The 12,179-nt window shown below is 35.2% G+C and overlaps 2 protein-coding genes across 2 annotated transcripts; both read left to right on the top strand.

Annotated features, from left to right (window-relative positions):
- Window positions 1-6: 6 nt before the first annotated feature.
- Window positions 7-3,005, top strand: LOC132178792 (2-alkenal reductase (NADP(+)-dependent)-like). The gene is made up of 5 exons (XM_059591346.1): window positions 7-266; window positions 425-602; window positions 728-894; window positions 2,243-2,325; window positions 2,529-3,005. The coding sequence occupies exons 1-5, from the start codon at window positions 18-20 to the stop codon at window positions 2,905-2,907; spliced, it is 1,056 nt and encodes a 351-aa protein (XP_059447329.1). The 5' UTR covers window positions 7-17; the 3' UTR covers window positions 2,908-3,005.
- A 5,210-nt stretch (window positions 3,006-8,215) lies between these two features.
- Window positions 8,216-10,881, top strand: LOC132178800 (2-alkenal reductase (NADP(+)-dependent)-like). Its single transcript, XM_059591353.1, has 5 exons — window positions 8,216-8,464; window positions 8,629-8,806; window positions 8,941-9,107; window positions 10,191-10,273; window positions 10,501-10,881. The coding sequence occupies exons 1-5, from the start codon at window positions 8,216-8,218 to the stop codon at window positions 10,877-10,879; spliced, it is 1,056 nt and encodes a 351-aa protein (XP_059447336.1). The 3' UTR covers window positions 10,880-10,881.
- The last annotated feature ends 1,298 nt before the right edge of the window (window positions 10,882-12,179 follow it).

Here is a 12,179-nt window from a genome sequence, read left to right on the forward strand (position 1 = left end):
GTACTGTTAGCTTAGCAATGGCGAGCGTTGATGGAGAGAAAGTAGTGAGCAACAAGCAGGTGACATTGAGGGATTATGTCAGTGGTTTTCCAAAGGAATCGGACATGTACGTCACTACTGGTACCGTTAAATTGAAGGTCACCGAAGGTTCCAATGCTGTTCTGGTGAAAAACCTCTACTTATCCTGCGATCCCTACATGCTTGACCTCATGAGGCCAACCACGTCCCTTGATGCCACCTACTTTGCCCCCTTTAAGCCCGGTTCGGTCAGTGGATTCTCTGACCCGTTATTTTGATTTTCTTTTGAAGTTCTATGATTATATACAATTGCAATATTTAGAAACTTGATTATTTATTTATTTATTTTTCTGGTTGATGTTTGTGTCAAGGCACAATTTATGATCTTGATTTTGAAACTTGGCAGCCCATTGCTGGATATGGAGTGGCTAAAGTTTTGGATTCTGCGCATCCAAACTTCAAGAAAGGAGACTTGGTTCGGGGAGTAACCGGGTGGGAAGAATATAGTCTCATTGCGGAAACTGATTTTCTGTTTAAAATTGAACACACAGACGTGCCTCTCTCCTACTACACTGGAATTCTTGGTAACCTTAGTTCTTCTGGTTCTGTTTTGTCCTTGTTTGGCTGTCTGCTTAAAACAGGAGATATGTTGGAATGCTTAATTAGAAGCTCATTTGGTATATAAATCTAATATATTGATTATCTGTAGGTATGCCTGGTATGACTGCCTATGCTGGTTTCTATGAAGTTTGTTCTCCTAAGAAGGGAGAATATGTCTTCATTTCAGCAGCTTCTGGTGCTGTTGGTCAGCTTGTTGGACAATTCGCAAAATTGTTGGGTTGTTTTGTTGTTGGAAGTGCTGGAAGTAAAGAGAAGGTACATTTCTATTGGGATATATACTTTTCTCTTATCTACCTTTTCTTTATTGAGAAATGCTAAGGGTCAATAAATTCTCTATATTTAATTAGCGCATATTCACTTATAATCAACCATTGAATTTGTAGACTTATATATATCTCACATAAGTCAATGGTAGACCCCACAAATCTAATGGTTGATTGTAATAGAATATGAGCCAAATATGAGGAACTTATTGACTCCTATCATTTTTCTCCTTTATTTGATGGCTTTTGTTAGAATATACGGAAAATATAATATGTGACAATGTTAAAGTTTTCATCTAGAGGTATTATTTAAAGCTTAGGCTGCAGGTTGATATTTTCATTGGCTATTGCTGTAGAATTTTCTAGAAAATTCTAACAGAAAATAGATTTCAAGGAACTTTAGCAATTCCTAATTCTCATACTTGTGTCATATATATATATATATATATATATATGCGAGCAGATATTAAATGCCCGCATCCGCTATCCTCACTTTCGAATACAGTTAGCAAAAGTCACTATCCACATATTTAGATGCGGATAGTGGTTTTAGGATATTGAAATGTGGTTAATTAATAATAGCATTCACATACTTTTTATACATAATATAGTTTATATTTTTAATATATATTATATTTAATAAATTAACCAAAACGATATGGTTTTTTATTAGGTATATGTTACGTTTACATTGTTTTAGGTTTCTTTCTTTAGAATGCACTCATTCATTTGGGCAAAAAGGAAAAATTAATGTGAACTCAACATATTTTAAGAACATTAGGGCTTAAAAAAACATATAACAAGTCCAAATTAAAACTCTAAAAACCAGCTCAAATTATTTTTAAAATCGTTTAAAATAGGTCGTAATAGATACTCAATGAAGGCCTAAGAGATTAAAATAGGCCTATTACCTAAAATACGGATAGCGGATAAAAACCGCAAGAACTACATACGCATATGTAGTTAGTAAAAACATGATGCATGGGGATACGGATATCTAAAAGTGATATTCGTACTTTGCAAACGCAGCTGAAGATATTGCAAATAACTACATCCGCGTCCACATCTACACCCCTAGCATGTTGTATAGTTTTGCTTTTATTGAATTTGGCTGCCACGTGTCCTTGATTCTTTCTAAAAGTTTAGAGAATGATGTATCTTCTTTCCCCACCCCACCCAAAAAAAAAAAAAAAAAAATCTCTCTTTTTCTTTTATAATTTTGGAGCGGGGCTAGTGGGATAAATGTACCATTCACTAAAAACTCTTGTTTTGTGTTTTATTTGCTTCTTCTTTTTTTTTTTTTCTATAAATAAACTCATATTTCTTCTGTTAAAAACTAGGTTGATCTTTTGAAGAATAAATTTGGTTTTGACGATGCTTTCAACTATAAGGAAGAGCTTGACTTGGATGCAGCTTTGAAAAGGTTAGTTTTAATTAAATTTGCTCTAAAGCTTGAGTATTTACAAGTTCCTTTATAGAATAAGTTGTTTGATTTGAGGTTGAGTAATAATATTAACAAAGTACTGGATGGGGCCATTCCTTGACTCTTATATATATATTATCAAAGTTTGTGGGAATATTGATTTGATCTTTGAAACACACATTATTGGCTCCTAATGACCACAGGTATTTCCCAGAAGGCATTGACATTTACTTTGAGAATGTTGGGGGTAAGACACTTGATGCAGTGCTCCTAAACATGAGAACCCATGGCCGCATTTCTGTATGTGGAATGATCTCACAGTACAATCTTGATGAGCCTGAAGGTGTGAAAAATTTGATGGATCTCGTTTACAAGCGAATCCATATGCAAGGATTTGTCGTTACTGATTACTATCACCTCTATCCCAACTTCCTGGACACTGTGCTGCCTGGCATCAGAGATGGGAAGATAGTGTATGTGGAAGACATAGCTGAAGGCCTTGAGAGTGGCCCGGCCGCTCTGGTTGGACTTTTCAGTGGTCGCAATGTTGGAAAACAGCTCGTTGTAGTTGCTCGCGAATAGTTTTTAGCTTGTCGTTTGCACATGTTCATGTTGTTGTTTATTACTGTCGCTTGATTGGCAACATGGTTTATTTTGGCAAAATAAAGTATACTCATTTGGGAAGAATAAAATTGTTTACCTTCATGTATTCTCTATTTAGGTGAAAACAATAAAGAGTATTTTCCTCCAAATAATGTAATCTTATTTATTAGGTAGTATGTTTCCTTCTACACATTGAAAATGAATATGTAAGGTTTTTTAATTGGTATGCATCAGTCACACTAAAACCAAGTGTAAACAAGTAAATAGGATGTGTACAAAATAAAGAATATAAAAAACACAACAAGTAAGAGACACGTATTTGCGTGGTTCGGCATTAACAATCCGACAAGGATCTCAACTTTTGTAATCTTACACTCTCAAAATGCATTTAAAAACCTAAACACTATGGAAGCACCTCAAATATCATAAATCAACATATGTAGCCCAGATACATGTTACTTTATGCAATCTAGCAAATTGATAATAAAAAAACCAAGCAGACTAGTCAGATTAAAACTACAATACATTTTGGTCTATCTTAATGCTAGATTAAGGAAATCTTAGCAGCATTAGAAAGCTAATTCAAATAACTACAATTTTGTTCTTTGCGAAAACATTTCAATTTCAATGTTTACTCAGTCAAAATTGGTTGTCAACGTAATGACAAAAATCGATCTCATGTACAGATCTTGCTTGACTCTCGCTCGAACAAGATTGCGATAGGATTTTCACTCAACCCTACCTCAAGCAAGATTGTGACTAATTGTGGGAGAGAAACGACGCACAACACTTGCGTGACGTTCGCTCGAGCAAGACTGTGATTATATTAATAAAGGGTAGCTTCACAATTTTTCCTAGGGTTGCGTCCCTACACACTCTCTCTCTCTTATTTCATATCTTTTTTATTATTTTCATGCACGTTAGTTTTAAAGAAAATCAAATCAAATATCTTTTTAATTAAGTTAATTTTAATTTTTCAAATTTTGATAATAAAACCCCTGTAGTCTTTGAGGTTCAACACCCTTAATATAGCCCTATCCTACGGGATTTATTCTATTGCGAGTGGTAATTTTATAATTAATATTTTTTTGTCACAAAAATACCACATCACCACTGAAACTACTCCATGGGGACATAAAAATGACTCGGTTTATAAGTACAAAGGACTAGTCAAATTTTTATCCTTACAAAAATTTAACACTCCCTTGATTTTAAAAACCAAGTATATTTTATAAAAATGGTTTTGTTTTTGGATATTACTATAGCGCCCCGAAAAATTAATTAACTGGTAATTAACTTCACAGTTCGTCTCTCAGTCCCATTTCATAAGGAATAAGACAGAGAGGTCCGTACTCCTTAAAACGAAAATACAAAGCAGCGGAGACATATGATTTCTATTATTCTATCAACATTAATCATTACAACTAAGGCTAGCTATAAACAAGACCAAGCCGAGTTTTGGCATCTCGGACCGACTCATTTTAAAGGACATAAAAACGAGCCAAGCTTGAGCCGAGCTGAAAAACCTTTGTTCGAAGTCAACTCATTGGGTAGATATATATAGTAGCTCAGGCTTGAGCTTGAGCTTGCTAGAAACGCAATTTCGAGTCGAGCCACTCGCTCAGCTCGAGTTAGAGGTAGTGTATTATCCTTCTACAAAGAAAAAAACAAAAAAACAAAAAACAAAAAACAAAAACATGCAAACAAACAAACAAAGAGAAAGCTTGGGGATAAAAGAGAAAGTAGAGCAAAAGAGAGTTAAAAACATAAAATTGATTTGGAAAAATGTGAGAAAATGGTTGAAGGAGATGAAAAATTGCTAGCGGACAGCGATATCCATTCCCCCACAAAATGTAAGAAATAGCTCAAAAAAATAAGGAAAATCTGAAAATTATGAATTATGCAAGGAAAATAAAATATAGAAAAGATTAGTAAGACACTGCGAAAATGTCTAAAACCGTCACTAAGTACAAGCCACAAGCGCAAATGAATTTCAAATCCATCATGGAAAACAAAACTTAAACCTCGAACTTATATATATCAAATTGACAAAAAAGAAAAGTAGCAATAGATCCCAGAAAATGTTTGAGAGAGAGACCTACTGGCACGAAGGCAAACAATGACATCGGAACTATGAATCTATGACAAGGTTTTGTCAATAGGAGTTAGAGAAAGAGCAGACAAGAAGAGAACTAAAATGACAAGTAACCTAGAAAATGAAACGGCACTGGAGAGAAATGCAAGGCTCTCAAATGGTGTTTAGGGTTAATAGGATTGAATGATCAAAATGGTGAGATGTGTATGGTCTCTTATATTCATTGCTGTTTGATTAACTTTGAAATAAGTTGGGGTAGTTGAATGCACTTAATGCAGATGACAAGAAATGGACGGTTAGGATGTGCCCAGATAAATCCAACAATTGGGATGTGTTCTTGTGTCTCTAGAATCTTCATGAGCGACACATGTTCAAGTCCGATCTTAAAAAAAAAATCAATATATGTGAAAAAAAAAAAAAACTAATATTAATATGTTTGTATATATACATACTAGTTTTTTGTTTTTTTTACATGTCCGGACAAGAGGAGAAAAATAGGGGAGCTGGATTCGAACTAACTAATGACTTCTATTTTATGAGGAGTGGTTCCTAGTCGATTAAGATATCCCTTGGGAACATATATATACTAACTAGTTAATATCATAGTATGTGAGTTAGGCTCAGCTCAATAAATTTAGAGGCCTAAGGCGGCAATTTTAAATGAGACATCTTTTTTCTTTATTTAAATATTATCTAAATAGTAAGAGAAATAATTCACGTCAATATTTTTTTTCATCTTCCCCATCTTATCCTACAAATTTAATAGATCCACCATTAGATTTGTGGATCCATGTAGAACCCATATAAATTCAATGGTAGATTCATCTATTTACTTTGGAATGGTTAAAAGGTGGTTGAAAAATAAATGAATTCTATCAATTTTCATTGTTCAATGTTCACTTATCCCACTTCGAACATTTAGTAAAACAGGAAAATCTTTAAAAAGTTGATGCAGATCGCAGAAGACTTCTGGTACTGCGCTTGATCCTGCGATTGAGCGCACACGCTTGATTTCCCCTTGTACTGAGCTCAATCTTGCGATCAAATGAAAGATCGAGCGCACACGGGACGTATTGTTATTTTTTTTTTCATATTTTATTGCTTAAAACAACGTTATTTTGTTATTAAATTAGGATTAGGGTTTTTAGGTGTCTATAGTTCGTATTTTACTAGGTTTATGAGTCTTGGGTTATAAATATTTGCTTATAGCCTCTAGTTTATCAATTTATGTTGATTATTGATTTTTATTAATAAGAAGTACTTAAAGTTGAGTTTATTCCTCTCTTTTCCTTCAAAACCTAGAGAGAGAAGATTTCTTAGATCATTAATAGAATTAAGATCTAGAAGTATTTATCCGCTGCTTATTGATGTTCTTCGCTGCAGCCTACTAAGTCATGCTGCATCAGTTAGTATCAAAGTTCAAGTTACTTTCCATGAATATCTCCCCTAGAAAACCCTCTATCTCCAAGCCCCTTTACTAGGTTGGGCAAGCTTGGATGCCCCTACTCCCAACAAGTTGTTGGTCGGGATCGTGGAACTATCGCTCGAGAAGTAAGCTGGTCTTTGTTTGGTCATAAGGATAATCATTCTTATTAGGTCAGAGGCGGCCGGCCGGGGGGTTACCCGCGATTGGTAATGGCATAACCAGAAGAGGGGTAGGGGAGAGAAGGTTACGCGCTGGGTAGCGCAGCGCATTTGTTTCAAGTACAGAGGGGGAGGAGCAACTGTCTGACAGACATGAACGAAATGCACATGCACAGGGAGACAACACATAAGAAGCAACTGGCGATTCGTTTGCAGCACATGGAGGAGAGGTTTGGTGGTCTAACTGTGTAGAAGAAGGGGCGTGCGTGCACCTAACACGAGGTCCCTACCGATCACTTGGACGACATGGATAGTCCGAGCGTTCCTTGTCGTCAACCAAGACCGTGTTACCTGCAGGCGGAATGCAGAAGGAATTTGATGCCGTTGGAAATTCCATCGTTGAGAGTGAACCTGTCAATCCTTATGCGGGGCGTGGAATGCGGAAGGAATTTCCAACGGCACAAGCCCATGCTATATCACGGGATGTAGGCGTCAAGCTCGACACCCGAAAAGAAAAGAAAAAAAATTCCGACAAAAGAGAGGGGCCTAGAGAGGTGGCAGAAAGTAGGAGTCAAATGGAGATCCGTTGGTGGCAACACATGGCTGGCGAAAGTGACCACTCTAATATTCTTTTGAGAAATATATACATGATATTCTAATATGTATGCTAAAGTCTAATTATTTGAAAATTCTTTCGTGACCACTCTAATATATAGTAAATTAATCAGCATTCACATTCAAGTTAATTTTTTTGACCTTTCTCTTTTGTCTCCTCATAATCTGTTTATCTTAGACATAGAAAAGCAGTAAAACGAAAGGTGATGGGCGCACTTGTTTTTATTATTGAACGATTGCCTAATTATATATATTGAAATGAATATATTCACGATTATTAGTAATGAAAAAATTATGTAATGATTTCAATATATGAAAATTTGTCCATAAAAAATAAATAAATAAACGTTGGACATGACAAAAATAACATGCAACTTACATATTTATACAATAATTAAATTTTATTAATTTGTTAATATATTTTGTTAGTTATATTCTTTAATATTTTATTTTTAACCCTTTTTTTTTTTTATACTCCCCAACATTCTTACTTTATATATTATATCAATCACTTTTGATTAGTTTTATTATTATTTAGACAAAAAATCAAGTACAAAACAAAACTCAACTCCAAACCAAAAACGTCAATACATGCCCATTGCCAAAGGCCATTTACTCATGAAGAATAAGTTTTATTTATTTATTGATTTATTTTGTGAGACAAGTGGAGAAACAAGTTGCCAAAGGCCATAAAACAAGTCATGAAGAATAAGTTAACTACGAAGATTACTGGCTAGGGTAGGCGCCGCCTGATACATATATAATAGCTATATGACGGACTTTTCAAGTGGATCGTCACCGCTGATCGACCCCTCACGTACGCACGGCCCAATTATATCCTCAGTGACATATAATGTGACGCAAATTTCACGTAACCAACATAAGCAGTGACATAAGCAATGAGATCCGTTTACTACAAAATCCCACCTCTTCTCCCACACCTTCCCATCGAAACACAGAGAAAGAAAGAGAAAGAGTACTGTTAGCTTAGCAATGGCGAGCGTTGATGGAGAGAAAGTAGTGAGCAACAAGCAGGTGATATTGAGAGATTATGTCAGTGGTTTTCCAAAGGAATCGGACATGTATGTCACCACTGGTACCGTTAAATTGAAGGTCCCCCAAGGTTCCAATGCTATTCTGGTGAAAAACCTCTACTTGTCGTGCGATCCCTACATGCGCGGCCTCATGAGGCCAGCCACGTCCATTAAGGCCTCCTACATTGCCCCCTTCAAGCCCGGTTCGGTCAGTGCATAGATTCTCTGACCCCTTATTTTGATTTTCTTTTGAAGTTCTATGATTATATACAACTGCAATATTTAGAAACTCGAGTTTTTTTGTTTTATTTTGTTTCTGGTTGATGTTTGTGTCAAGGCACAATTTATGAGCTTGATTTTTGAACTTGGCAGCCCATTACTGGACATGGAGTGGCTAAAGTTTTGGATTCTGCGCATCCAAACTTCAAGAAAGGAGACTTGGTTTGGGGAATGACCGGGTGGGAAGAATACAGTCTCATTACGGAAACTGATTTTCTGTTTAAAATTGAACACACAGACGTGCCACTCTCCTACTACACTGGAATTCTTGGTAATTAAGCTTAGTGCTTCTGGTTCTGTTTTGTGCTTGTTCGGCTGTCTTAAAACAGGAGATGTACGAATGCTTAGAAGCTCATTTGGTGCATATATATATAAATCTAACATTTTGATTATATATATATGTAGGTATGCCTGGTATGACTGCCTATGCTGGTTTCTATGAAGTTTGTTCTCCTAAGAAAGGAGAATATGTCTTCATTTCAGCAGCTTCTGGTGCAGTTGGTCAGCTTGTTGGACAGTTTGCAAAATTGTTGGGTTGTTTTGTTGTTGGAAGTGCTGGAAGTAAAGAGAAGGTACCTTTCTATTGGGATACATACTTTTCTCTTATCTACCCCTTTCTTTCTTTGATGCCTTTCATCTAGAGGTATTATTTAACTAATATGTGACAACGGTCAAGCTTAGGCTGCAGGTTGATATTTTCATTGAATATTGCTGTAATATTTTCTAGAAAATTCTAACAGAAAATAGATTTCAAGGTATATATATATATGCGTGCGCGCATGTGTGTTGTGTAGAGATGTACATGCGGGCGGATATTAACTTCCTGTACATGCGGATGCAGTTAGCAAAAGCCACTATCCGCATATATGGATGCGGATAACGGTTTTAGGGTATGCAGATGTGGTCACTGCATCCGCATACTCTTTATATATAATACAGTTTATATTTTTTTTCATATATATTATATTTTATAAATTAACCAAAACATATCGTTTTTTATTAGGTATATGTTATATGTACATTGTTTTAGGTTTATTTTTTTCTTCTTCAGAATGCACTCATTCATTTGGGCAAAAAGGCAAAAGTAATGTGAGCTCAACATATTTTCAAAACATATATTAAACATTAAGGCTTCAAAAAATTAGAACAAGTCCAAAACTCTAAAAACCAGATCAAATTATTTTTAGAATTGGTCGTAATAGAGATTCAATGAAGGCCCAACAAATTCAAGTAGGCATATTACTTAAAATACAGATAGCGGATAATAACCCAATAACTACGCATTTGTAGTTAGTAAAAACATGATGCATGCGGATACGGATCTAAAAGTGATATCCGTATCTTGCAAATGCGCCTGAGGATATTGCAAATAACTGCATCCGCATCCGCATCTACACCCCTAGCATGTTGTATGGCTTTGCTTTTGTTGAATTTGGCTGCCACATGTCCTTGATTCTCTTAAAAATTTAGAGAATGATGTATCTTCTTTCCCCACCCCACCCAAAAAAAAAAAAAAAAAACTCTTCTTTTCTTTTATAATTTTGGAGCGGGACTAGTGGGATAAATGTACCATTCACTAAAATCTTTTATTTTTGTGTTTTATTTCTTTTTTCTTTTTCTATTAATAAACTCATATTTCTTCTGTTAAAAACCAGGTTGATCTTTTGAAGAATAAATTTGGTTTTGACGAAGCTTTCAACTATAAGGAAGAGCCTGACTTGGATGCAGCTTTGAAAAGGTTAGTTTTGATTAAATAATTTGCTCTAAATCTTGAGTATTGAAGTAATAAGCAAGCAAAATAAAAAAATAAAAAAAAATAAAAAAATCTATTTGCGTGGATCTTTAATTAATTATCATGTTCCAGGAATTAAAAATCTCAATATCCTTAATAAGTGCCCCATCCATAAGAGTATGAATATTGTTTTGATCTTTGAAACACACATTATTGGCTCCTAATGACCACAGGTATTTCCCAGAAGGCATTGACATTTACTTTGAGAATGTTGGAGGTAAAACACTTGATGCAGTGCTCCTAAACATGAGAATTCATGGCCGCATTGCTGCATGTGGAATGATCTCACAGTACAATCTTGATGAGCCTGAAGGTGTGAAAAATTTGATGGATCTCGTGTACAAGCGAGTCTATATGCAAGGAATTGCAGTTTTTGATTACTATCACCTCTATCCCAAGTTCTTAGACACTGTGCTGCCTTACATCAAAGAAGAGAAGATAGTGTATGTGGAAGACATAACTGAAGGCCTTGAGAGTGGCCCGGCCGCCCTTGTTGGACTTTTCAGTGGTCACAATGTTGGAAAACAACTCGTTGTAGTTGCTCGCGAATAATAGTTTTTAGCCTGTCTTTTGCACATGTTGGTGTTGTTGTTTGTTACTATCTAACTTAATTGGTAACACAGTTTATTTTGGCAAAATAAAGTACACTTATTTGGGAAGAATAAAATGTTTTACCTTCATGTATTCTCTATTTAGGGAAAAACAATAAATAGTATCTTTCTCCAAATAATGCAATCTTATTTATTAGGTAGTATGTTTCCTTCTACAGATAGAAAATGAATATGTAAGGTTTTTTAGTTGGTATGCATGAATCACACTAAAACATAGGATGTGTACAAAATGAAGAATAACAAGAACACAACAAGTAAGAGACAAGTATTTGCGTGGTTCGGCATTAACAATCCGACAAGGATCTCAACTTGTTTAATCTTACACTCTCAAAATGCATTTAAAAACCTTAACACCATGGAAGCACCTCAAATATCTTAAATCAACATATGTAGCCCAGATACATGTTACTTCATGCAGTCCAGCAAATTGATAATAAAAAAACCAAGCAGACTAGTCAGATTAAAACTACAATACATTTTGATCTATACTAATGCCAGATTAACGAAATCTTACTAGCATTAGAAAGCTAATTCAAATAACTACAATTTTGTTCTTTGCGAAAACATTTCAATTTCAATGTTTACTCAATCAAAATTGGTTGTCAACAGAATGACAAAAATCAATCTCATGTACAGATCTTGCTTGACTCTCGCTCGAACAATATTGCGATAGGAATTTCGCTCAACCCTACCTCAAGCAAGATTGTGACTAATTGTGGGAGAGAAACGTTGCACGACACTTGCATGACGTTCGCTCGAGCAAGACTGTGATTATTTTAATAAAGGGTAGCTTTGCAATTTTTCCTAGGGTTGCGTCCCTAATTTCCATTGAAGCAAAATAAGGGTAGCTTGTGTAATTGTACTCCAAATATAAAAAAGGGTTAAGTACGATCTAATTATAATTTAAGGATGACAAGGTTGGTTCTTGTTTGGAATAGTGTGAAGCCTTGGACTTTTGATGCAGCGTGACTTAGTGGACTGCAATGAAAAACATCAATAAGTAGTGGATAAATACTTCTACATCCTAATTCTATCAATGATCTAAGAAATCTTCTTGACAAAACTAGATACTCTCTAGGTTTTGAAGGAAAAGAGAGTAATAAACTCAACTCTGAGTAATTCTCATTAATAAAAATCAATAACCAACATAAACTGATAAACTAGAGGCTATAAGCATATATTTATAGCCCAAGACTCCTAAACCTAGTAAAATACGAACTATAGACGCCTAAAAACCTTAA

The sequence above is a fragment of the Corylus avellana genome, chromosome ca4 (assembly GCF_901000735.1).
Source record: "Corylus avellana chromosome ca4, CavTom2PMs-1.0".
NCBI classification, from domain to species: Eukaryota; Viridiplantae; Streptophyta; class Magnoliopsida; order Fagales; family Betulaceae; genus Corylus; species Corylus avellana.

Bases quoted from the DNA above. Each gene is read 5' to 3' on its own strand.
- LOC132178792 (XM_059591346.1), top strand. From the start codon at position 18: ATGGCGAGCGTTGATGGAGAGAAAGTAGTGAGCAACAAGCAGGTGACA. The intron at 267-424 runs GTCAGTGGATTC...GAAACTTGGCAG, and splicing joins CCCCCTTTAAGCCCGGTTCG to CCCATTGCTGGATATGGAGT. The intron at 2,326-2,528 runs GTTAGTTTTAAT...TAATGACCACAG, and splicing joins TTGGATGCAGCTTTGAAAAG to GTATTTCCCAGAAGGCATTG.
- LOC132178800 (XM_059591353.1), top strand. From the start codon at position 8,216: ATGGCGAGCGTTGATGGAGAGAAAGTAGTGAGCAACAAGCAGGTGATA. The intron at 8,807-8,940 runs GTAATTAAGCTT...ATATATATGTAG, and splicing joins CTACTACACTGGAATTCTTG to GTATGCCTGGTATGACTGCC. The intron at 10,274-10,500 runs GTTAGTTTTGAT...TAATGACCACAG, and splicing joins TTGGATGCAGCTTTGAAAAG to GTATTTCCCAGAAGGCATTG.